A 24,471-nucleotide genomic window follows, 5' to 3' on the forward strand; every position below is an offset into this window, starting at 1 on the left:
GATAACCGCATCCATGCTGGGGTTCGGGGTGACGTCGTCACGCTCTGAACCAACAGAGACAGGCTGGCAGATCGGTCAGCGTCGGCCCCAGCCCTGCATGGCAGCGACTCACAAAGTCTTCAGCTTCAACCACAGGCCAAGCCAGAGACTTCTCTTCCCAGCGCCCTGCCCTCTGCATGGAGCCGGTGCCGAGCGTAGCTCCCAGGGCAGGGAGAGCGTCTCCGTCCCTGTCTGAGCAGCGCCTTGCACATGGCCAGGGGTGGCAAATCAATGCTGCAGCTCTTGCCAGCAGACAAGCTGCTCTGCTCTCCCCAGAGTCACCCAGCCACAAAGGCCCCTCCCCGGTAACCCGGTGGGGTCTGGACCAACTCTGCCTCCGCCAGGCTGGGCATCTCCGTACAGAGCGTGGGGTGGATCGCTCCAGCCCCTCCAGCCTGCTCCTGTAAATTCTTTAGCTCCAGGGGAGGGGTCGGGACTTTCTCTGCTTGGAGAAAGTAAAAGAGAAGTTGGCTGCTGGCGAGAGCCCATCTGCGCTTGGCCGGCCCCACCTACTCCCAGCTCTATGCAAACTTCTGCTTCCTGCTGTCTGTGAGATCCCTTTTCTTCTGCCACAGAGCGAGTGAGCTAGATCCTCTGCCAGCGCCGGGGGCACAACCGGTCCCTCCACAGCCGACACCGCGGACACAGCCGGTCCCTCCACAGCCGGCACCGCGGACACAGCCGGGACCTCCACAGCCGGCGCCGCGGGCACAGCCGGTCGCTCCACAGCCGGCACCGCGGGCACAGCCGGTCCCTCCACAGCCGGCACCGCGGGCACAGCCGGTCCCTCCACAGCCGGCACCGCGGACACAGCCGGGACCTCCACAGCCGACGCCGCGGACACAGCCGGTCCCTCCACAGCCGGCACCGCGGACACAGCCGGGACCTCCACAGCCGGCACCGCGGGCACAGCCGGTCCCTCCACAGCCGACGCCGCGGACACAGCCGGTCCCTCCACAGCCGGCACCGCGGACACAGCCGGTCCCTCCACAGCCGACGCCGCGGGCACAGCCGGTCCCTCCACAGCCGGCGCCGCGGGCACAGCCGGTCCCTCCACAGCCGGCACCGCGGGCACAGCCGGTCCCTCCACAGCCGGCACCGCGGACACAGCCGGGACCTCCACAGCCGGCACCGCGGGCACAGCCGGGACCTCCACAGCCGGAACCGCGGGCACAGCCGGTCCCTCCACAGCCGGCACCGCGGACACAGCCGGTCCCTCCACAGCCGACGCCGCGGGCACAGCTGGTCCCTCCACAGCCGGCACCGCGGACACAGCCGGTCCCTCCACAGCCGGCACCGCGGACACAGCCGGGACCTCCACAGCCGGCACCGCGGACACAGCCGGTCCCTCCACAGCCGACGCCGCGGGCACAGCCGGTCCCTCCACAGCCGGCGCCGCGGGCACAGCCAGTCCCTCCACAGCCGGCGCCGTGGGCACAGCCGGTCCCTCCACAGCCGGCACCGCGGACACAGCTGATCCCTCCACAGCCGGCGCCGCGGACACAGCCGGGACCTCCACAGCCGGCACCGCGGACACAGCCGGTCCCTCCACAGCCGGCACCGCGGACACAGCCGGTCCCTCCACAGCCGGCGCCGCGGGCACAGCCGGTTCCCCCACAGCCGGCACCGCGGACACAGCCGGTCCCTCCACAGCCAGCACCGCGGGCACAGCCAGTTCCCCCACAGCCGGCACCGCGGGCACAGCCGGTCCCTCCACAGCCGGCACCGCGGGCACAGCCGGTCCCTCCACAGCCGGCGCCGCGGGCACGGCCGGTCCCTCCACAGCCGGCACTGCGGGCACAGCCGGGTCCTCTCTACCCAGCACTGCACAGGCACTGCCAGCCCCTCCCCAGCGAGCCCCGGAGCTGCAGCCGGCTCCCAGATGGCCCAGAGCGTCGTTTATGCCGACCTGAAGTTCGTGAAGGCCCCTGTGGGGAGCAGTGTGTGCTCCAGGGCGCGGGAGGCAGGTAAGAGCTGACCTGCCCCCTGCGCGGTGCCGCCCCCTGCCCTGAGCCAGGCCTGCAGACTGACCAGTGCCCTCTCCCTGCAGCGCCCGCAGACGAGGAGGAGGCAGAGCTCACCTACGAGAACATCCAGCTGGCCCAGCCTGGGGAGGTGAGGCGGGGGCAAGGGGCGGAGCAGAGCAAAGGTGAGTGTGTGGCTGTTCGCCCTGCCCCTAGCCCGGGGTCCCGGGGGGAGCAAGCCAGGCAGGCACCCAGGGGCCTCCTGCTCCCTTTGCAGGGACCCTGCCCCGTCCCCAGGCCTGGCACACAGAGCGAGCGGGATCGCTTGGTCAGCTGGGCCCAGGCACACAGAGGCAGAGTCCTCCCCGCGGGGAGCAGGACCGCAGCTGGCGTGCAGAGCGGGGCTGTATCTGGGAAGCAGCGACTCGGAGGGGGAATTGGGGTCACAGTGGACAAAGGGAAGACGAGCACCCAGCGCGATGCTGTGGCACAAGGGGCTAATGCGACCCTGGGGTGCACAAAGAGGGGAGTAGGCGGGGGGCAGGGGTTGGTGAGGCCGACCCGGGATCCCGCACCAGCTCCGGGTGCTGCGTTCTATGAAGGATGCTGGGGGCCGGACGCGTCGCAGCAATGACTGGAGAGCGGGAGGAAACCCCGGGGAGCGAGTGAGACGCCGTCCGGCAGCGGTGCCGGGTGCGAGCCTATGACTGGGCTCTAAGTCTAGGACCCCCCGCTGTGCTGGCTCAGGCCCCCAGAGGGGACCTTACCCAGGTGGCTGTGCCCTGAGGGCCCCCCCCTTAGTATGGCCCCCAAGCCCTCAGCCGAGCTCTGCAGGGCTGGGCCCCAGGAGCTCTGGAGAGGAGAGCCGCTCGCCATCACACCCTGCAGCGGTGCCTATGTCACCAGATCCCTGCTAGGAAAGCGCTGGAGTCCCCCCGGCACAGGCTTGCACAGCCTGCCCACTCCCCACCCCACTGCAGCAGCCCCACTGCCGGAGGGCTGGAGGAGCGGTGCAGGACAAGGGAGAGCCAATCTGTGGGGCTGAGGGGACCGTTTGCAGGAATCCCCACCAAGGGACCCCAGGGTATGGCTTGGCCCCGGGGGTGTCTCCTTGCCCGGGCTGGGAGCGTAGCCCATAGAGCTAGCTTGCCTTTTCCTTCCTTCCCTTCATGATATTTAGCTGCTGTAGTGAGAGTCAGCCGACAGGCCTGTCTCCTGTAAGACATTAGCGTCCGCAGTTAGCATACGTCTTTAGGTCTATGAGCTTTGAAGAGATCAACGACCCAACGGAAACACCAAGTATTGGAGAGCTGAAAGTTGAGGGTTTAAGGGGAATTTCTGACCACAGGAACAACCAACCACCAGAGTGTCTTGGCAGTGAATCGACATCTCTGTAAGCAGAGTCAGAATGAGCTCTCCCCTGACATCTGGTGCTGAGCTGTGGAAAAGGCCTTCAGGGGCTGATCTCGTTTGCATGGGCATACCCACCCCGCCTAGCATGATGGGACTGCTTGCCCAAAGGTCACGTTGCCTGCTGTGGGATCCCCGGTCTCTTTGTTATTGGGGCAGGAGTAATAAAGTGTTCTTATCCTGGTTATTTGAATCCAGGACAGTAGAACTGTACTTGGCATTTTATGCCTGAGGGGCTCTCCCTCAGCTGAGAAGCACTCACTAGGCAAGGGACATGGGTTCCAAAGGCCTGGGGCTTAGGAGAGGTAGTTGGGCTTTGAAATGCTGTCTTCTTGGGGGTGGGGTTTTTTAAACACTGTGTAATAATAGAGCTGATTCAGATAAGAGTCTTGTAAAATGCTGTTGAGCTGAAATCGTTGAGACCTGGGTTTAAGCGTGAGATCTGCTCTGGGCGAGTGATTCTGGTGCAAGAAGCTTATGCAGGTGTGCTAGCAGTGAGGCTCCTCTGCGAACAGCTGAACTCACTGAGAGCTGTGTTAAGTGGGGGGTGGCCCTGAGGGCACATTGGTGAGTGGCGGGTGGAGAGGACCAGAGCAGGACCCCACACAGCAGTGAGGCAATTGGCCCTGAGCAGCGGAGCGTGTAAGGTGCCTCCGTACCTTCCACCTGGGCTGGGAGGTGAACTCTGCAGATGAAGTTCTGAACTCTGGGGCTGCACTGACTAAGGACAGGGGCTGAGAATTGGGTGACTTTTGGGTTGCTGGACTTAAGACCCTGAGAGGAAGAGGACACTGCCCAACTCACTTGGGGGTGGGTCTTTTGCTCATGGTTGGTGTTATGAATCCTGTTGGTGGTGTTTCCCCAACATAATGCTGCATTGTTTCCCTCCTTTATCAAAAGACTTTGGCTGCACTCAGACTCCGTGCTTGCGAGAGGGGAAGTTTTGCCTCTCAGAGGTGCCCAGGGGGTGGTGTGTAATTGTCCCAGGTCACTGGGTGGGGGCTCGAGCCGGTTGCACTGTGTTATTGGGAATGGATCCCCTAGATACTGAACCCGGCCCTTCTTGCTGCCAACGCTGATGGGCAGAAGGGTTACACATATAACAGGTACGTGAGGTAGATCCACACACACCTCAACACAAGCGGGCCATGGTAACGAATTGCCGTATAGGATAACAAGGGCTGTGTCCTGTGCCCCACTGGCTGCAGAGCCCCTGGGGCGTGGAGCCCTACAGAGCTGCTGCGGCCGATGCTCGCTGGAGCCTCCTTTGCGGGTGCCCGGCTGGAGCTGCCTCCCGCTGCCGCTCGGAGGGGCTGGGGCCTGGGCCCTGCCGCTCACCCAGCTCTGAGTGGAGCTGTGAGCGCCCAGAGTAGCCAGCCAGGCACGAGGCCCCAGGCCCAGTGTCTGGAGCAGGCCGCCTGGCCACAGAGAGGAAATCCAGCGGCTGGTGGGGCATGCGTGGGGAGAGCCCACACAAGGGGCATGGAGCCCACTCACAGGAGCTCAGACCCCCCACGCAGCCCCCTCCGACACGGCCCCCATCAGGCTCTGAACGCGAGAGAACAGACCTCTTGGGCAGGGACGGGCGCTATAGTGAACTGTCCCTTGTCTCCCTAGGGGGCTGGGCCAGGCCCCAGGCGATACCTGGCCCAGCCCCGGGGACGGGCTTGGGGGGCTGCTGGGGCTCTTCTGTCTGCGGGGTCCTCGCCCGGCTGGCTCAGGGATCAGGTTGGAATGACCCAGCACCTGGGGTTAGCCCAGACCTGCCCATGGGGCGCTCCCCAGCACTCCAGCAGCTGGTGCTGGCCATGCCCCCAGGAGCCTGTCCCGCCCCCTGGGCAGGGTGTCCCTGTTCCTGGTGGGGATGGGGATGGGGGAGTGTGGCTGGGTGAGGGCAGAGGCCCCAGCTGGGTGGGCAGGAGCACAGGGCAAAGCCTGGGTGCGTGGCCCACTGCATGGGCAGGGCTTCGGCGCCCACCCCACCACGCTGCCAGCCACGCACTGTGGGGGAACCGGAGCTGGTAGCCTAAGCCCGGGTGGGTCGTGTCCCTGCAGCCCCATGGCACTGGGAGCTCTCCCCTGGCTCCCACTGCCTTCCTGGGGGGCTGAGCCCCATTCCCTGGGTGGCCGGAGGGGGGAGCTGGGCCGTGGGTTTGGGTTCCCAGGCATGCTGCCCTCTTGGGGGAAGGAGATGGGGGACCTGGTGCCCAGGGTTCCCCCGCGTTAACGCAGCTGGTTCTCTCCAGCAGAGCCATGGTGGAGCACACGGTACCTGCCCCTTGGCTTGCTGGGGACCTGCCTCTTCCTCCTGGCCACCACCATTGGCCTGGGGGTTCGCTGTGAGTAGGGGACTTGGGCTGTGGGGGGCTTGTGGGGACAAAACGCCCGGCCAGGGGAGAGAGGGAAGGAGCTGCATGTGGGGAGTGATGATGTGGGGGGCAGGGGGCCCCATGGAGGGGGGGGGTCAGGGTGACACAGGGCGCGGGGAGGGGTGAACCCGAGCAAAGGAGAGTTTGGGCTGCAGCTCAGGAAACCTCCCCAGCAGCAACACGGATCCAGCTGGGGAGTCATGGGGGGCCCTGTCCGGGGCATTTGGGGGCCCTGTCCTGGGGCAGGCAGGGGCCCTGTTACCAGGGAGATGTGGGGGGCCCTGTTACCAGGGAGATGTGGGGGTCCTGTCCCAGGGCAGGTGGGGGCCCTGTTACCAGGAAAATGTGGGGGGCCCTGTCCTGGGGCAGTTGGGGGGGCCCTGTCACAAGGGAGCCATGGGGGCCCCTGTCAGGGAATCCTCTCTGGGGAGGGGCCCATGGGGGGAGGGGCGGGGCCCTGTTTCTTGGGCCCTCTACCCGCTGCCCGCCTGGCACCCGCCCACCGGCACAGATGTTGCTGGGGCCAGTCAGCGCATGGCGGGGCTGACGCTTCCCCAGCTCCGCTGGCCAAGGGCTGTAGGGCACAGGCGGGTCCCTGGCAGGGCCAGGAAAGGCTGCTGGGCGGGCACTCGGCTGGCCCTGGCTGGCTGCCTGCAGGGCGCTCTGCCCGGCCCCTCGCTGGCCGGCACCCGGGGCCCCTCGCTGTGGGTTCGGAGGCTGCCTGCTGGCTGCAGCCCCCACTCGCCTCCCAGCTGTTTGAACCGCCTCGGCCCAGCGTTCCTGAGTCTCCGTCACCGCTGCTGGAGGCTCTGGCATTACGGGGCTGTTCTCCACGGTCGGGAGGGTCCCTGTCCCCCTGGGGCCCTGCTGGGGTGGATGAGTGAGCCCAGTTCTTGAGTCGCCCTCCCGGCCCCACCCTGCCTTGCTGGCACGTGCCCGTCGGCCTATGCGTCCGGCCAGGCTCACGCTGTCTGTCCCCTGCAGACTGGCAGGTTTCCCAGCATCTGCAGCAGGCGTCCCGAGCGCACGAGGCCGAGAGCAGCCGCCTCTCCCAGCAAGTCAGCACCAAGGGGGCGACCCTGGCGCAGACGGCGAGGGAGCTGGAGCAGACGGCGAGGGAGCTGGCGCAGACGGCGAGGGAGCTGGGGCAGGCCAGGCGGGAGCTGGAGCTGATGCGGCAGGAGGAGAACAGCACCCAGGAGCAGCTGCGAGAGCGGGAGGCCGCGTTAGAGGGAACGAAGGAGGAGCTGGCGAGGGTACAGGAGGAGCAGAGAGAAATTAAAGAGAAGCTGAACCAAACGGAGAGCGCCCTGTCCAGCATCCGCCCCTGCGAGCAGACAGGTACTGGGTTCCCGGGGCGGGGGTCACTGGGGCACCCCACCCCCCAGCAGGGACAGCTGAGCCCTGGGGCGGGGGAGCACCCAGGGCCAGGGCCGTGCTGCAGCAAGTGGCTCTGGTCATTCAGGAGGGGCAGCTCTTCCCCCAGGCAGCGCTGGCCCCCAGGTCTGCATGGTGCAGGGGAGTGTGTGTGAGCCATCGCAGACAGCCTGGGGCCTCCCCAACGGGCAGAGCGGGGCACGGGGAGGAGGCGGCTGCCAGGTGACACGGGCAGCGCGTCGCCGTCTGCTCACACGGAACAAGGAGCTCTGTCAGAACGAGGGAAACAGCCCGATCCCTAGAAGGGCTCAGTCTGTCCGCGCATCACTGCCCAGCCCTCCGGCCAGAGCTGTAACGGAGCAGTGTCCACGTCCTCACGGTGGCTGAACCCACAGAGCCACAGCAGAGTTGGCTGGGGCTGACTGTCATGGTACTGGAGGGTTCACACCTTTGGAAGGGTCAATCAGGGGCTGCAGGACACATTGGGAAGGCTGGGAGCTCCCATGAACAGTTCACTTGTATCTGAGTCCTGGACTCAGCTCCCATCCTGCCCCAAACCTTTGAGGAACCCCCCCTTCCTCCCCCGCTCAGAGCAGCTCCTGGAGCAGCCTTCAGTCTGGGGGAGCGTGAGCCCCTGGGGAGGGACCAGGCCTTCTTTGTACGGCCCTGGGCATGAGCCCTTTAATTGCACACAGGGCCAGGACAACCTCTGAGCTTCTCACCCCCTCTTCTCTCCAGGCTGCTGCCCGGCGCAGTGGGTGTTGTACAGAGGAAAGTGCTTGTTCATCTCGAAGGAGAAGGTGAATTGGCAGAAAAGTAAAGAAGAGTGTGAACTGAACTCTGCTCGGCTTCTTATCACCAAATACTGGTGGACAATGCCGGTACGGTACATGCACGGCCGGTGTGACCACAGCCAGAACACTGTGTAAAGAGCGGGTGTCTCCAGGCTGGGGGGTGTTGGCAAATAGGCAGGGGCTCAGAGAAGAGCAATGGCAATGATCCAGGGGCTGGAGGGATCGATTTACGGGGGAGGCTAAAAGAGCTGAATTGGTCTAGCTGGGCTCTGTGACCAGCGTTGGGGTAGGGGAGGTTATGGGAACAGGGGCAAATATTTATAGAGCCCAAAGCAGGAGAGGAACTATACAGAGAGTGAGAAAGGGGGTAAAACTCAGAGAAATTAGGAAAGGAATAACGGGAGCCCTGCCATTCAGCCCTTTCATACCATTTCCACTTTCACTGTCCATGGAATCTAGACTAGTATTAATTAGCTTGCTTTACAGCATCCACAGTGCACCGGGCACTTCGTAGCACGCACAGAAAGACACGGCCCCTGCTTTAAACAGCTTCCCGTCTAAAGCCCCAGCCTTGCAAGACATTGCATTAGCGCAACCCCTGGTACCTGCAATGCAGGGGCCGCAGTGAGATTTTCAGCACAGTCCCCCGACATTCTCTTCAGCACAGTAGGGACGTGCAGGCCAGATGAAATCCCTACAGAGTGGGTGCACAACTGGCTGAAAGTCTGTTCTCAGAGTATGTCAATGGTTTGCTGTCAGACTGGGAGGACCTATCCAGTGGGTCCCAAAGGGGTCTGTCTTGGGTCCTGTACTAGTAAATATTTTCATTAATGACTTGGATAATGGAGTGCAGAATATGCTTATAAAGTTTGCAGATGACACGGAGCTGGGAGGGATTGCTAGTGCTTTGGAAGACAGGATTAGAATTCAAAACAACCCTGACAAATTGGAGAATTGGTCTGGAATCAGCAAGATGAAATTCAATAAAGACAAGTGCAAAATATGACACTTAGGAAGGAAAAATCAAACTCACAGCTACAAAATGGGGACTAACTGGCTGGGTGGTCATGCTGCTGTAAAGGATCCAGAGGTTGGAGTGGATCAGAATCTGAGCTAGCATCTGTCTTGGAGTCCCAGTCCCGGTGCTCTGAATGAAGTCAGCTAGGATTCTGGGGCAGCGACTCCCCTCAAGGCACCCTCACCAGGGCAAGGAGCCTGCTTGATTTCCGTGCCTCCTGGGTCTGACCTCGGAGCATTCAGCGCCCTGGTCACCCCGGGAGCTCCTTGCAGCGAGTCTCCCTGGACGGGACCCCTGGGGAGCCTCACCCCTCCCCCAAAGGGCCCTGCCCCCCACTCCGCAGCCAGCAGTGACCCAGCCAGCATGTGACACAGATGGGTTATTAGGCGTGGGGAACCCAGCGTATCATAGAATCATAGAAGATCAGGGTTGGAAGGGACTTCAGGAGGTCATCTAGTCCAGCCCCCTGCTCAAAGCAGGACCAATCCCCAACTAAATCATCCCCGCCAGGGCTTTGTCAAACTGGGCCTTAAAAACTTCTAAGGAAGGTGATTCCACCACCTCCCTAGGTAACCCATTCCAGTGTTTCACCACCCTCCTAGTGAGAAAGTTTTTCCTAATATCCAACCTAAACCTCCCCCACTGCAACTTGAGACCATTACTCCTCGTTCTGTCATCAGCCACCACTGAGAACAGTCTAGATCCATCCTCTTTGGAACCCCCTTTTCAGGGAGTTGAAAGCAGCTTTCAAATCCCCCCTCATTCTTCTCTTCTGCAGACTAAACAATCCCAGTTCCCTCAGCCTCTCCTCATAAGTCATATGTTCCAGACCCCTAATCATTTTTGGTGCCCTCCGCTGGAGTCTTTCCAATTTTTCCACATCCTTCTTGTAGTGTGGGGTCCAAAACTGGACACAGTACTCCAGATGAGGCCTCACCAGTGTCGAATAGAGGGGAACGATCACGTCCTTCGATCTGCTGGCAGTGCCCCTACTTATACATCCCAAAATGCCATTGGCCTTCTTGGCAACAAGGGCACACTGTTGACTCCTATCCAGCGTAGAGCAGAGCTTGTTAGTTCAGAAACCAGGAACATTCAGCAAAGTCCATCTTGGGGGGCTCCAGATCCCAGGGCTCCCCCCAACTCCCCCAGAGTCCCAAACCAGGAGACTGACCAGCTTGCAGCAGCCCAGCCTCTGTCAGGCCCAGCCGCCCCCCTCCGGGCTTTGTCTCTTTCCTGGGCAAACAGGTCACCTCTCTCTTTGTTCTCCAACACCTCCTGCTGGCTCCTTGCAGGAGACAGGCTTTGGCCATCAGCAGCCAGGATACAGAGTTTTGGCCATTCTCTGTCCCAGGCAGCCAGTCAGTGTCACACCTGCCCTCCAGGGGTCTCTGCAACAATCGCACGATCTGATGGAGAAACTGAGGCACACACAGTATCCAGAGAAAACATTAAGAACATTCCCACTTTGTCACAGAAACGTGATGCCGTTGCAAAAAAGACAAATGGCACGCTGGGGTGTGTAAGACACGGGGGAGGTAATAGTTCTGCTGTACTTGGCACTGGCAAGGCAACAGGTAGGAAATGCCAGAATTAAGGTTGCCTTTGCTACCTTAATTCACCCCCTGGTGCATATGCCTTAGGATACAGCATTTAATTACATGGCCACAGGCTATTGTTCCCCCATGACCCCTGCCTCATTCAGGGCACAAGATAGACCTGTTCCTGGGATGTTTCTTTTATCCTCCTGTCAAGGCTGATCTCCCGCTCTGGCACTCCGAGTGCAGAAGGTGGGGGCCCACAAGGGTTTTAAAAATTAATACTGGCCACTCCAGGCTTGTATTAAACTCCCAAGGTTACAGCTTCTCTCTGACCTTGGCTTGGTAAACGCTGCCACCACCCAAATGCAAAATGCCTTTTGGAACCCAGGAAGACGCACTTGGGAATTCCTCCTTGTGGGGTACCCTCAAGCCCTTTCACACACCCCGCTTCCCCCCCTTCCCCAGGGGAAGAGCTGAGAAAGAAAACAAAGGAAATTAACTGTTGCCACCAGCTAATCAAACAACATGTGCACAAACCTCTTAGGACCCCAAAGCTCCAACCCTGTTCTTAAAAAAAAGGTAAATTTTATTAAAAACAAAAAAGAAAGAAAATCCATCCGGAACTTAGGCTTTTGCTAGATTTTAAAAGAGCAATTCCAAAAATCAGGCACCCAAAATAGCTTTCTTGGGGTTTCAGCTTAAAGGTTACAAGTAAACAAAAGCATCTGAAGATAGCACAGAGGCCACTAGCCATAAGAAATAAACCTAATCGCATCTTTCCAAACATTCCTGATCTGCTTACACATTTGAGGGTTCCAAATAAATAGTTCTAGGTATGAGCTGATGATCTATGATCACACCTGGCTTAAAGCTTCTCACAGCATAACTGCTCCCTGTTCCCCTTTTTCCCGGAGAATAACAGAGACAAAGGGGAAGTTTTTTAAAAAAGTTCTAGCTTCTCTTTTGGTCAGGTGCCCACTCCCTTTCCTTTACCTGGAGGACTTTGTTACCCCTTAACAGGTAAAGCAAGCAGAGAACAACCATCAAGAGGGACTTTATAGCTACTGGCTGGCTGGGTGCCCATAAAAGGGAGCTACCCCCCTTCATTTATCACAGCTCCTCATTCAAGGTGTGGCCCCTGCCTTATTCACTGCACACTATTCAAACCCTGCTCTGAACAGCAAATTATTGCTTTCCCCGTGGGCTTTCCATGGGATGATCAGGAGTTCAGTGTTAAGCTGCAGGTGAGACATCCAGGAGGAGATGTCGCGGAGCCTGGCTGAGATGTGGGATCGGAGGGAGGAGACAGGGCAGGAGCAGGAGGCAAATGTGTGAGTGGCTGTGGAGATGAGGTCACCCAGAGCGAGGGGTGAGTGGAGGGAGAAGAGGAGGGGGCTGAGCCTTGGGGGACCTGACACAGCTCATGGCTGATGGTGCATCTGGGCTGATGAGCAGGGAGAAAGAGCTCATTACCTTGGGGAGAAGCAGCCCCTCTCCATGCAGTGGGGCAGTACACTCTGACTGGGGCAGCTGGGGCCAGGCAGGGTAAATGCAGCTCTCCCAGCTTCTGCAGCAGCAAACTCCTCCGCTCTAGCCATGGAGCGCTGGGCTGGTCCGGGCCTGCAGGTCTGTTGTATTGATTTAGAGGGAGTGTACCAGCCCAAAGAGTCAAAGGTGTTAACACGACCCTGTCACTGTCCAGCATTGAACAGTTTTAAACAACGTTCAGGGTTTGGTCTACAGAGACCTCGGCCTGCTGAGTGCCCCGGCAAACACCCCATTCAACAGCCTCTTAACCTTTCATTAAAGATACAGAAAAGGGGGAAAAACAGTTAAAGTCTTTGGAATTAAAGTATTACGTAAGGCTTGCATTTGAACAACATCCCTTGTTCCCTTTCCTTTCAGCTGGAGAGAGTTTTTAAAAAGAACCTGTCCCCCTTTTGACAGTCTCTAGATGGTATCAAAGATGGTGATAACTGTCCTTCTGGGGAGAGGAGAAGACGTTAGCTGAGATGGGCTAGCGCTGCTGTTAAAGTCCAGTCCTGTTTCCTAAAAGACAAAACGAGACAAACACCCAAAAGGAGAGAGAACAGCAAAGAGAGAAAATGCAGCTTCTCTCTCTGGTGCTGACTCTCACGTGCAGCCTCAGTGCTGGAGAGACTCAGGCCCAGCACAAAGTCTGATCGGCCACTCTTAGACCTGACAAACTCGTACCACCATTGGGCTGGTTAGGGCATTGCATTCCTCTGCCTCCCTGGTCACAGGCTCACAGCCTTGCTGCAAAATGTACAGTCTTGGCTGGCTACCCAGACTCTTATTAGACAGAAGTCAAAAGGAGAAGGACAGGGGAGGGAAGAAATAAGGTGGGGAAGGAAAGGGACACCCAAGGGAGATGGAGAGATGAAGTCTCACATCCCAAGTGATGTTCAGGACTCAGCCAGAGCTGGTGTCATCTGGGTCCCTCTCTCTGGTCCAGTCTGGTCAGGACAGGACATCTCTCAGGGTCCAAATGATGGTCCCAGGAGATGGGGTGAAGGGCAGCCAGGATGGTGAAGCTGGCTTCAGTAGGCAATTTGTCTCCCAAAGTCTCTTTCTTTAAGGATGCCGAAGGGAGTAGTGGGTAGAATAGCCTCTGCCCTCCTTGTTTTGTCCACCAATTAGACCTAATTTCTGACACACCAATTTTGGCTCCTTGACTTTGGTCCCACACATCTCTCGTTTATCAGGCAAGGCCTTAACGCAGTCCTTGAGTTACACCAGGGGGCCTTTTTGTTTGGACTAATTCAGTCTGTCTCCTTTTTGCACCTTTTCCCATCACGTTTCTTGTCCTAGGGGTATTGTGACATCTTAGGAACCGTCACCCACTTTTCACAGCTGAGCTCACACTTCGGGGAAACTCGTAGGCCCAGTTAGCACAGCCGATCGCAGCAGGGAAAGTACCCAGGGCCTCTCATTTCTGGTGGGCTGGGGTGAGTGGGCTCCAGTACGATGGATAACCAGTAGCAGGGTGCGCTGGGAGGATGCTGTTCGCCGCCCCACACCTGGCTAGCTGGGTAACCCCACTTCTGGAGCAATGTGATCGTGCTCATGGAAACATCCTTTTCTCCACCAGCTAATTCCTTCCCTGCAGTTCTCTGCTTCTTCACCGCAGTTTACTTGAATGCAGGGGTGTCATTATGTGACTCTTTTCTTCCTAGAATTTTCTGAAAAATACTAATGTCCAGTACTGGATTGGACTAGTCCGGAATGAGGAATCACAATGGCAGTGGCAGTGGGTTGATAACTCACCCTTTAAACCGTAAGTATCATATTTATTTCTTAAGCTAGATGCTCCATGTGCTAACCAGTGGCACCATCCAAAAGAAACATGCACTTTAGTAGCTGTAGCTAAAGCCACTGACTAAAGTGCGCTGGAAGGGTTAGAAGTGGCTTCCCATAATGGAACCAATGGGCCTGCAGTTCCTCATGTGGACCCTTTGCCAGGGGGGAATATTTAAAGCAACACCATGTACTTGAAAGCTGCAAAATAACGAGTTTCAAGCAGTTTCAAGTCCTCTGAGTAAATTCTTTATCGGTAGCGCCCAAGCATAAGTCAGGTGGTTCCTGGGAGGGCAAGGGGCAAAACCACAGAGCAAATGAGTGTAAAACACAAATCCAGATGTCAGGAACGTACTGAACAGCGCTGGCAGGGAACGTGAAGAGGAGACATTTCTTAATTGTCTCTGACCCAATGCTGGGAATCTGGCTAACAAGCCAGAGGAATTGGAAATTCTCACTGATGAGAAGAAATGAGGTATTATTGTCATCACTGAGGCCTGGCGGGATGAGTCACAGGACGGGGACGTTAAACTCTCTGGTTACAGCCTCTTTAGGAAGGTTTTTGGGGGGCACTCTGCATGAAAGGCAGCATCACCTGTTTTAGAGGTGATGCTAACTCAGAAGTGCAGGATCATGCCTATGGATGAATGTGCTAACAAAGCCCAGCGGGTGCACGGGTGGGGTCTGTTACAGACACCAAATCAAACCAGAGAACAGAATGGGATACTCACTAACCTCTTGTCTGTGACGTGGGAAGAAAACCAGTGTTATGAGGGACTTCAGTCTGGGAGAGGTGTGGGAGGTCTCACGACCTGATCACATTCAGTGTGGGCACACAGAGGACAGTCCCAACCAGTAATTTATTTGTAGACCAGAAGGGACCACGATGTTCATCTAGCCTGACATCCGTCACACACAGGCCAGAGCACTGCTCCCCAAAGATGCACTAAAACGTATCTTCTAGAAATCTATCTGACCTCGATTTAAAGACTCCAAGCCATGGAGACACCCCCCCCCCCATGGTGAGCTGTTCTAGTGGTTAATCACCCTCACAGCTAGGAAACAGCATCTTATTTCAAGATTGAATTTGTCCAACTCCAACTTCCAGCCATTGGGCCTTGTTATGGCTTTGTCTGCTAGCCTGAAAAGCCCCTTGGTGTCAGCTCTCTTTTCCATGTGTCAGAACCTAGACACTGAGACGGCGTCACCTCTCAACCTTGTCTTTGGTAAGCGGATTAGATTGGGCTCCTCAAACCTCGGATCATACATCCTGTTTTCCATCCTCTGGATCATTTTTGTGACCCTCCTCTGAACATTCTCTGGTATTTCCACATCCTTCTTGAGGTGCGGACACCAGGACTGGACACAGTATTCTAGTATCGCCTCTGTACACAGCATGGTCAGGCTAAGATCACTTCCTTATTTCTACTGGAAAGTCCCTTTTTTATACACCCATGGAGCATGTTAGCCCTTTCTGCCACAGCCTTGCACTCACGGCTCACGTTGAGGCCACACAAAGTCCTTTTGTGAGTCGCTGCTTCCCAAGACAAAGTCTCAGGTCCTGTAGAAATAACCAGTGTTCTTGGTTCCCAGATGCACTGCCATGCATTTGGCTGTATTAAATCACGTTTTGTTGGATTGTGACTATTTAACCAGCCAATACAGATGACTGTGACAGTCTCCTGTCTTCCTCATTACTCACCACCCCACCAATCTTTATGTCATCTGCATAATTACCAGCCAAGATTTTATATCATGATCTATATTGTTGATAATATTGAAGTATTGGACCAGGAACCGATCTTTGGGATCCTGCTAGAAATGGCCCTGCTCATTGGGAACAAAGACATTTTGCAACCTCCCAGTGAGCCAGTTTTTAATCCATCTAACATGTGCCCTATTAGTTCCATTTGCAACCCTTCTGCCAGGTGGAGCCAGCAGCAATCAGGGCCGGGTTCAATATCTGGGGGTTCCTTTCCATCTATCCAACACAAAACCGGGTCGAGCCCCCACCCAGTGACCTGGGAAAATTACACCCCACCCCTGGGCACCTCGAGAGGCAATACTTCCCCTCTCACAAACTCTGAGGCTGAGTGTAGGAAAGAAACTTTTAATGAAAGGAAAAAGTCACCTGACATTAATTAGGGAAAATGCCACAAGCAGGATTCATAAACCTAAACTGTGAGCAGGACGCCCAGCCCAGAGTGCGTGGGGCAGAGCTTCCGCCTCGTGTTCTTGAGATCTACAACCAACAGTTCCTTTTCTGTGCCCCCCTCTGCTCCCTCACCACACCCCATTCACAGGGGTTGTCCTGGGTCAGTGAGGACCCAGGGTTCAGAGGCGCAGCTGTGTGAGTTCCCCTCCCACCCGGGGGAGAAGGCACCTGGCTTGCTCCGGCCTCTGAGCACTTGCTCTGTCTGGCTGCCCTGCCAGCCGCGGTTCCTCTGGCCAACCCGCTTGCTGCTCTGCCAGCCACTCACTGCTCTGCTGCACCCTGTCATCTTCCACTGCCTCCTGCCTCTCTGCTGTGACCTCGGCAGGTCCATCCCTTGAGGCTTCTCCAGCTCTCAGGGACTGTCAGCTCTTGGGGGGGGGGGGAACTGCCTTGCTGAAGCAGGCTGGGCAGAAACGCTGCCCCCCACAAGTGATGTCAGTGCTAGTGAGCACGTAACAAAAGACGCTGCACTCAGCTGTATCTGTGAACAGTGGGGAGGGGCAGGCCAAACTGTACCTGGGACCCTTAAGTATCAGCCACACATCCTAACGAGGACACCTGTCCCCACCCCTCTTACTTTCACAGGGGAGGGCTCTGGCATTTGAGCCCCTGGCTTAGCAAGCTCCTTTCAGTTGAGGGTGACCCCCTCAATCAGGACAGGCTCAGCATGGTTCGGCTGCCCTTTAGTCATACAATAAAGGAAACATGGATAACACCATTTCACTCCCCCCTGCAGTCAGGAGTGAAGTGATTTGTATCCCAACACCAGCCAGCGTTGGTCACTTTGGGCAGCACCGCGCTGAATGCTGGATACCGACGCCAAGTGAGTGTGTTCATGTAAATACAGTCTGGTCCTGAAATCTTTTCCCCTCCCCAGCTAGCTGTCAGGGGAGAGCTCTTTCAGACCCTGCTTACACCTATATTGCAAGTTTTTAAATGAAAATATCATGTGGTACTAAGTCAACTGCCTTGGAGAAATCCAAGTCACTGTACCTTGATCACGCTGTACCTGTATGAACACAGCTACTTTTATCACCCTGTACCTTTATCAGCCAGACCTGTAACCCTGTGAAAAAGGCTTGTCAAGCCTGACCTTCCATGAAAACATGCCGACTGAGGTTTATAAGACCCGGCTTGACAAAGCCCTGGCTGGGATGATTTAGTTGCAGTTGGTCCTGCTTTGAGCAGGGGGTTGGACTAGACACCTCCTGAGGTGCCTTCCAACTGAACCATTCCATTATTCTGCCCAGGATCGACACCAGGCAAACTGGCTGTAGTTCCCTGGGGCGTCGCATTTACCCCTTTTAAATATTGGAGCTACACCGGGAGGCCTGCAATCCTTTGGAATTTCCAAGACTTGTTAAAAATTAGCCTTAGTGGTTCAGAGAGCTCTGTCACGGAGTCCCCGGGCGATGCTCTGGAACTGCTCCCCATGAAGCCAGTCAGGACTCTGGGGAAGTCTCCTTTCTGTGAGCAGCCTGTCTTCAGGACACACAGCTCACACAGCTTCCACCTTCCTGGGTCTGACCTCGGAGCATTCAGCATCCTCTGCCCCTCCGTGCGCTTCCCCCAGTGAGTCCGCTCAGGCAGGGCTCCTGGGGAAGCCAGAGGGTCCTGCACCCCAACTTCGCAGTCAGACGGGACTCTCAGCCAGCCAGTAAAACAGAAGGTTTATTAGACGACAGGAACATGGTCTAAAACAGAGCTTGTAGGTGCAGAGAACAGGACCCCTCAGCTGGGTCCATTTTTGGGGGGCAGTGAGCCAGACAACCACGTCTTCCCTTCACTCCATGTCCCAGCTAGCCCCAAACTGACTCTCCCTCCAGCCCCTCCTCCTCTGGGCTTTGTCCCTTTCCCGGGCCAGGAGGTCACCTGATTCCTTTGTTCTCCAACCCTTTAGCTCTCACCTTGCAGTGGGGAAGGGCCCAGGCCATCAGTTGCCAGGAAACAGGGTGTCGGCCATTCTCTGTGTCCAGACCCCCGCACACACCTGCCCTCTAGGGCTCTGCAATGATCATACACCTTACTCCACCCCCTAGATACTTAAGAACTGCCTAGGGGAAACTGAGGCACCCCCACACTATTCAGAGGAAACATTAAGAACAGTCCCACTTCCACACCTGGCCATGGCCCATCCTCCCGGTGTACCCAGGTGGGTTACTCGCCTCTCTGGCCCACATCAGCCTTTTCAGCACCTGTGGGGTAGGCACCTCATCACACGTCCTCCGTCTTCCATTGTTTTTTTTTTAAATGTTTTGTGGCTGCTGTCACAGCTCCATTTAAGCAGGATGCTTTTTGACCAGAGTAACTTCATGTTTGTGAAATTGTGGCATTTGGGACATCCGGTGGGATGGCCTTGAACAATTCCAGTTATTGTTAACAGGTTTCAGAGTAACAGCCGTGTTAGTCTGTATTCGCAAAAAGAAAAGGAGGACTTGTGGCACCTTAGAGACTAACCAATTTATTTGAGTATGAGCTTTCGTGAGCTACAGCTCACTTCATCGGATGCATACCATGGAAACTGCAGCAGACTTTATATACACACAGAGAATATGAAACAATACCTCCTCCCACCCCACTGTCCTGCTGGTAATAGCTTATCTAAAGTGATCATCAAGTTGGGCCATTTCCAGCACAAATCCAGGTTTTCTCACCCTCCACCCCCCTCCACAAATTCACTCTCCTGCTGGTAATAGCCCATCCAAAGTGACAACTCTCTACACAATGTGCATGATAATCAAGTTGGGCCATTTCCTGCACAAATCCAGGTTCTCTCACCCCCACCCCCACCCCCATACACACACAAACTCACTCTCCTGCTGGTAATAGCTCATCCAAACTGACCACTCTCCAAGTTTAAATCCAAGTTAAACCAGAACATCTGGGGGGGGTAGGAAAAAAAAAGGGGAAATAGGCTACTTTGCATAATGACTTAGCCACTCCCAGTCTCTATTTAAGCCTAAATTAATAGTATCCAATTTGCAAATGAATTCCAATTCAGCAGTTTCTCGCTGGAGTCTGGATTTGAAGTTTTTTTGTTTTAAGATAGCGACCTTCATGTCTGTGATTGCGTGACCAGAGAGATTGAAGTGTTCTCCGACTGGTTTATGAATGTTATAATTCTTGACATCTGATTTGTGTCCATTTATTCTTTTACGTAGAGACTGTCCAGTTTGACCAATGTACATGGCAGAGGGGCATTGCTGGCACATGATGGCATAGATCACATTGGTAGATGTGCAGGTGAACGAGCCTCTGATAGTGTGGCTGATGTTATTAGGCCCTGTGATGGTGTCCCCTGAATAGATATGTGGGCACAATTGGCAACGGGCTTTGTTGCAAGGATAAGTTCCTGGGTTAGTGGTTCTGTTGTGTGGTGTGTGGTTGCTGGTGAGTATTTGCTTCAGGTTGCGGGGCTGTCTGTAGGCAAGGACTGGCCTGTCTCCCAAGATTTATGAGAGTGTTGGGTCATCCTTTAGGATAGGTTGTAGATCCTTAATAATGCGTTGGAGGGATTTTAGTTGGGGGCTGAAGGTGACGGCTAGTGGCGTTCTGTTATTTTCTTTGTTAGGCCTGTCCTGTAGTAGGTAACTTCTGGGAACTCTTCTGGCTCTATCAATCTGTTTCTTTACTTCCGCAGGTGGGTATTGTAGTTGTAAGAAAGCTTGACAGAGATCTTGTAGGTGTTTGTCTCTGTCTGAGGGGTTGGAGCAAATGCGGTTGTATCGCAGAGCTTGGCTGTAGACGATGGATCGTGTGGTGTGGTCAGGGTGAAAGCTGGAGGCATGTAGGTAGGAATAGCGGTCAGTAGGTTTCCGGTATAGGGTGGTGTTTATGTGACCATTGTTTATTAGCACTGTAGTGTCCAGGAAGTGGATCTCTTGTGTGGACTGGACCAGGCTGAGGTTGATGGTGGGATGGAAGTTGTTGAAATCATGGTGGAATTCCTCAAGGGCTTCTTTTCCATGGGTCCAGATGATGAAGATGTCTTCAATATAGCGCAAGTAGAGTAGGGGCTTTAGGGGACGAGAGCTGAGGAAGCGTTGTTCTAAATCAGCCATAAAAATGTTGGCATCCTGTGGGGCCATGCGGGTACCCATAGCAGTGCCGCTGATTTGAAGGTATACATTGTCCCCAAATGTAAAATAGTTATGGGTAAGGACAAAGTCACAAAGTTCAGCCACCAGGTTAGCCGTGACATTATCGGGGATAGTGTTCCTGACGGCTTGTAGTCCATCTTTGTGTGGAATGTTGGTGTAGAGGGCTTCTACATCCATAGCGGCCAGGATGGTGTTATCAGGAAGATCACCAATGGATTGTAGTTTCCTCAGGAAGTCAGTGGTGTCTCGAAGGTAGCTGGGAGTGCTGGTAGCGTAGGGCCTGAGGAGGGAGTCTACATAGCCAGACAATCCTGCTGTCAGGGTGCCAATGCCTGAGATGATGGAGCGCCCAGGATTTCCAGGTTTATGGATCTTGGGTAGTAGATAGAATATCCCAGGTCGGGGTTCCAGGGGTGTGTCTGTGCAGATTTGTTCTTGTGCTTTTTCAGGGAGTTTCTTGAGCAGATGCTGTAGTTTCTTTTGGTAACTCTCAGTGGGATCATAGGGTAATGGCTTGTAGAAACTCGTGTTGGAGAGCTGCCGAGTAGCCTCTTGTTCATATTCCGACCTATTCATGATGACAACAGCACCTCCTTTGTCAGCCTTTTTGATTATGATGTTAGAGTTGTTTCTGAGGCTGTGGATGGCATTGCGTTCTGCATGGCTGATTTTGTGGGGCAAGTGATGCTGCTTGTCGTGGGGCAAGTCCATCCCATCACAGATACCCAACTGTCAACACGTGTGACCAGTCAGCCATGCCAACAATTGCTTTAAGCTTTGGGAAACTGGCCCTTTAACTGGACAGTGAGTGTTGAGTTTCAGTAACTCTTGGAACACTGGGGAACTGCCAGAAGGAAGCCAATGTTGCTGGAACAGTGTGTCCAGTTCAGCTGTTCACCGGTCAAGAAGGACGTTGATAATTGGAGAGGGTTCAGAGAAGAGCCATGACAATGAGTAAGCGTTTGGAAAACCTGCCTTATAGTGAGAGATGCAAAGAGCGCCATCTAGTTAACTTAACAAGGAGAAGGTACAGGGTGACTTGATTAGTCTATCAGTACCTGCATGGGGAACACGTATTTAATACTGGATTCTTCAGAGGAAGATCTAACATGATCCATTGGGCGGAAGTTGAAGCTAGACACATTCAGATTGGAAATAAGGAGTACATTTTTGATAGTGAGAGTAATTAACCATTGGAGCAAGTTACCAATGGCCATGGTGGATTCTCCATTGTTTAACTCAAGATGGGCCATGTTTGACTCAAGATGGGATCTTTTTCTAAAAGATCTGCCCTGGGAATTATTTCAGGGCAGGTCTCTAGCCTGTGCTGTGCAGGGGGTCAGGCCGGTCCAAGGGCCTGCGCTGTGCAGGGCGTCAGGCCGGTCCAAGGGCCCGCGCCGTGCAGGGGGTCGGGCCGGTCCTAGGGCCCGCGCCATGCAGGGGGTCGGTCCGGTCCTAGGGCCCGCGCCATGCAGGGGGTCGGGCCGGTCCTAGGGCCTGCGCTGTGCAGGGCGTCAGGCCGGTCTAAGGGCCCGCGCCGTGCAGGGGGTCGGGCCGGTCCAAGGGCCCGCGCTGTGCAGGGGGTCAGGCCGGTCCTAGGGCCCGTGCTGTGCAGGGGGTCAGGCCGGTCCAAGGGCCCGTGCTGTGCAGGAGGTCAGGCCGGTCCTAGGGCCCGTGCTGTGCAGGGGGTCGGGCCGGTCCTAGGGCCCGTGCTGTGCAGGGGGTCGGGCCGGTCCAAGGGCCCGCGCTGTGCAGGGGGTCAGGCCGGTCCTAGGGCCCGTGCTGTGCAGGGGGTCAGGCCGGTCCAAGGGCCCGTGCTGTGCAGGAGGTCAGGCCGGTCCTAGGGCCCGTGCTGTGCAGGGGGTCGGGCCGGTCCTAGGGCCCGTGCTGTGCAGGGGGTCGGGCCGGTCCAAGGGCCCGCGCTGTGCAGGGGGTCAGGCCGGTCCTAGGGCCCGTGCTGTGCAGGGGGTCAGGCTGGTCCTAGGGCCCGTGCTGTGCAGGGGGTCGGGTCGGTCCAAGGACCCGCGCTGTGCAGGGGGTCAGACTAGATTTGCACAGTGGTCCCTTCTGGCCCGGGAATCCATGAAGCTGAGTATGGAGAGGCAGAGCTGAGTCGCCGCAGAGCCGGGGGCAGAAGCAGCACGACTGGACCAGGGTGGACAGGGAGACGAGCCTTGTGCCAAGCCCACCGAGAGGGGCAGAGGGGCAGGAGAGGCTGAAGGGAGCCGGCAGAAGCAGCAGCAGGCAGGGGAGGTGTGAATGCCCAGGGGGGACAGGATTCCAAGGCAGAAGCTCAGCTGTGACCACAGCAGCCAGGGCCAGGAAACCTTGACAGCCAAAGGTTAGGTGCTGAGTGACTTTAGGCTCCTCCAGGGCTCAGCGGCAGCCGAGGGGGGATTTTCTGCAGCGCAGGGTGCCGAGGCCTGGGACTTGCGTGTCTTTGTGGATCTGGGCCCAGGGCACCCACATACAGAGCAGATTTCTGGTGGCAGGCGGCTCCTCAATCTAGCTGCAGACGAGAGCAGAGCAAGCCCCAGTGGCTGGAAGACGAAGAGAGACAAAAATCAGACAGGAAATAAGGCAGAAAACCGGGCGGGGAATTAACCAGTGGAACAACTCACCCAGGCACGCGGCGGAGTCTCCATCCCCCGGGTTTCCGTGACGAGTGGGTGTCGCTTTCGCTGAAGGAGGGGCTCCTGGCTGGGCTGCGGCTGTCGCTGGGTGAAGCGACTCTGGCCTTGAAATCGATGGTGACCTGGCCTTAGTGCGCCAGGTGGCAGAGCTGACAGCCAGCGTAGGGCGGGCCGGGCCGTCTCAGCAATGCCCCTTCTCTTTCCAGAGACTGGAGCTACTCGAGTTACACGGGTTATATGTCGTGTGGAGCAATAAGAAATGGCGTCATAAAGAGGGACCCGTGCTACTATCTAAAGCCATGGATCTGTGAGAAGGCACCCAGCCAGCCCAGCCCAGACAGACACTGGTTTCCTTCGAGTCCCTGGAGGGACAATCAGTGAGAGCCCTACCGGACAGTCCTGTGAGTCTGCAGCACCATCCCTGTATTGGGGACATCTCGGGCAAGGTCCGCGTCTGCAGGGCGGGGCTGGGGGGCAGGGCACACGGGGGGCAGGGGAGTGGTGGGTTTGCAGGGCAGGACTGGGGGGCAGGGCACACCAGGGGGGGCGGGGAAGCGGTGAGTTTGCAGAGCGGGGCTGGGGGGCAGGGCACTCGGAGGGCAGGGGCGTGGTGGGTTTGCAGGGCGGTGCTGGGGGGGCAGGGCACATGGGGGACAGGGGCACGGGGGGTTTTCAGGGTGGTGCTGGGGGGTAGGGCACATGGGGGGCAGGGGAGCGGTGGCTTTGCAGGGTGGTGCTGGGGGGCAGGGCACACTGGGGGCAGGGGTGTTTGCAGGGCGGGGCTGGGGGGCAGGGCACACGGGGGACAGGGACGCGGGGGGTTTGCAGGGTGGTGCTGGGGGGGCAGGGCACACGGGGGACAGGGACGCGGGGGGTTGCAGGGCGGTGCTGGGGGGCAGGGCACACTGGGGGCAGGGGATCGGGGTGTTTGCAGGGCAGTGCTGGGGGGCAGGGCACACTGGGGGCAGGGGAGTGGGGTGTTTGCAGGGCGGTGCTGCGGGGCAGGGCACACGGGGGACAGGGACGTGGGGGGTTTTCAGGGTGGTGCTGGGGGGTAGGGCACATGGGGGCAGGGGAGCGGTGGCTTTGCAGGGTGGTGCTGGGGGGCAGGGCACACAGATTAGCTGTGGGTTCAGTGGGTTGTGCTGGGGTAACAGGGGGGCCCAGCGAGCGTGCCTGTCCCCCTCCTCCCTGTGGTGCAGATCCAGGGCTCAGTATAACCGAGGATGTTTCTGAACTAAAGCACCAGCCAGGCTCCCCTGCGGGCTCCGGGCACCAGTCGGGTCGATTCGCGTCGCCCTGGGCATGCCCCAAATCAGCCGCCCCGAGCCCAAACTCACCCCGTTCCCCAGGCCGTGCAGAGCCACAGAACCAGGCCCCCCACCCCGGCTGTACGAGGGGCAGAGGCCAGGCCTAGCTGGCACTGCCATTGCATCCGTCGGGGTCTCAGGCCTGCCCCAGCCGGGGGCGGGGGACTGACCCCCGCCCCAGCTCACCCTGGCTGTTCCCTTACAGCTCCCGCTGCGCCAGGCTCGGCTCCTGTGTCGTCTTCCTGCCCTGCTCCCAGTGCCGAGGACACAGCGCCCGAGGGCCGGCCCCACCAGCATCGCCTGCTCCACACTCAGCCTTGCCCCCTGCCTGGGGGGCAGGGCCCCTGCTCCGGCCTGGAGCCCGGCCTCGCCCCCGGCAGGTG

At 57.3% G+C, this 24,471-nt stretch overlaps 1 protein-coding gene across 1 annotated transcript; it reads left to right on the forward strand.

Moving 5' to 3' along the window:
* Positions 1 to 1,921: 1,921 nt before the first annotated feature.
* On the forward strand, positions 1,922 to 24,404 carry LOC311521414 (B-cell differentiation antigen CD72-like; the record flags this gene model as incomplete). The annotated part of the gene is made up of 8 exons (XM_084629751.1): positions 1,922 to 2,006; positions 2,090 to 2,188; positions 5,663 to 5,752; positions 6,767 to 7,123; positions 7,898 to 8,040; positions 13,710 to 13,810; positions 22,985 to 23,179; positions 24,294 to 24,404. The coding sequence occupies 7 exons, from the start codon at positions 1,922 to 1,924 to the stop codon at positions 23,157 to 23,159; spliced, it is 1,050 nt and encodes a 349-aa protein (XP_084485877.1). The 3' UTR covers positions 23,160 to 23,179; positions 24,294 to 24,404.
* Positions 24,405 to 24,471: the final 67 nt, after the last annotated feature.

This window comes from Lepidochelys olivacea, assembly GCF_965140295.1.
Source record: "Lepidochelys olivacea isolate rLepOli2 genome assembly, chromosome: 5".
NCBI lineage: Eukaryota > Metazoa > Chordata > Testudines > Cheloniidae > Lepidochelys > Lepidochelys olivacea.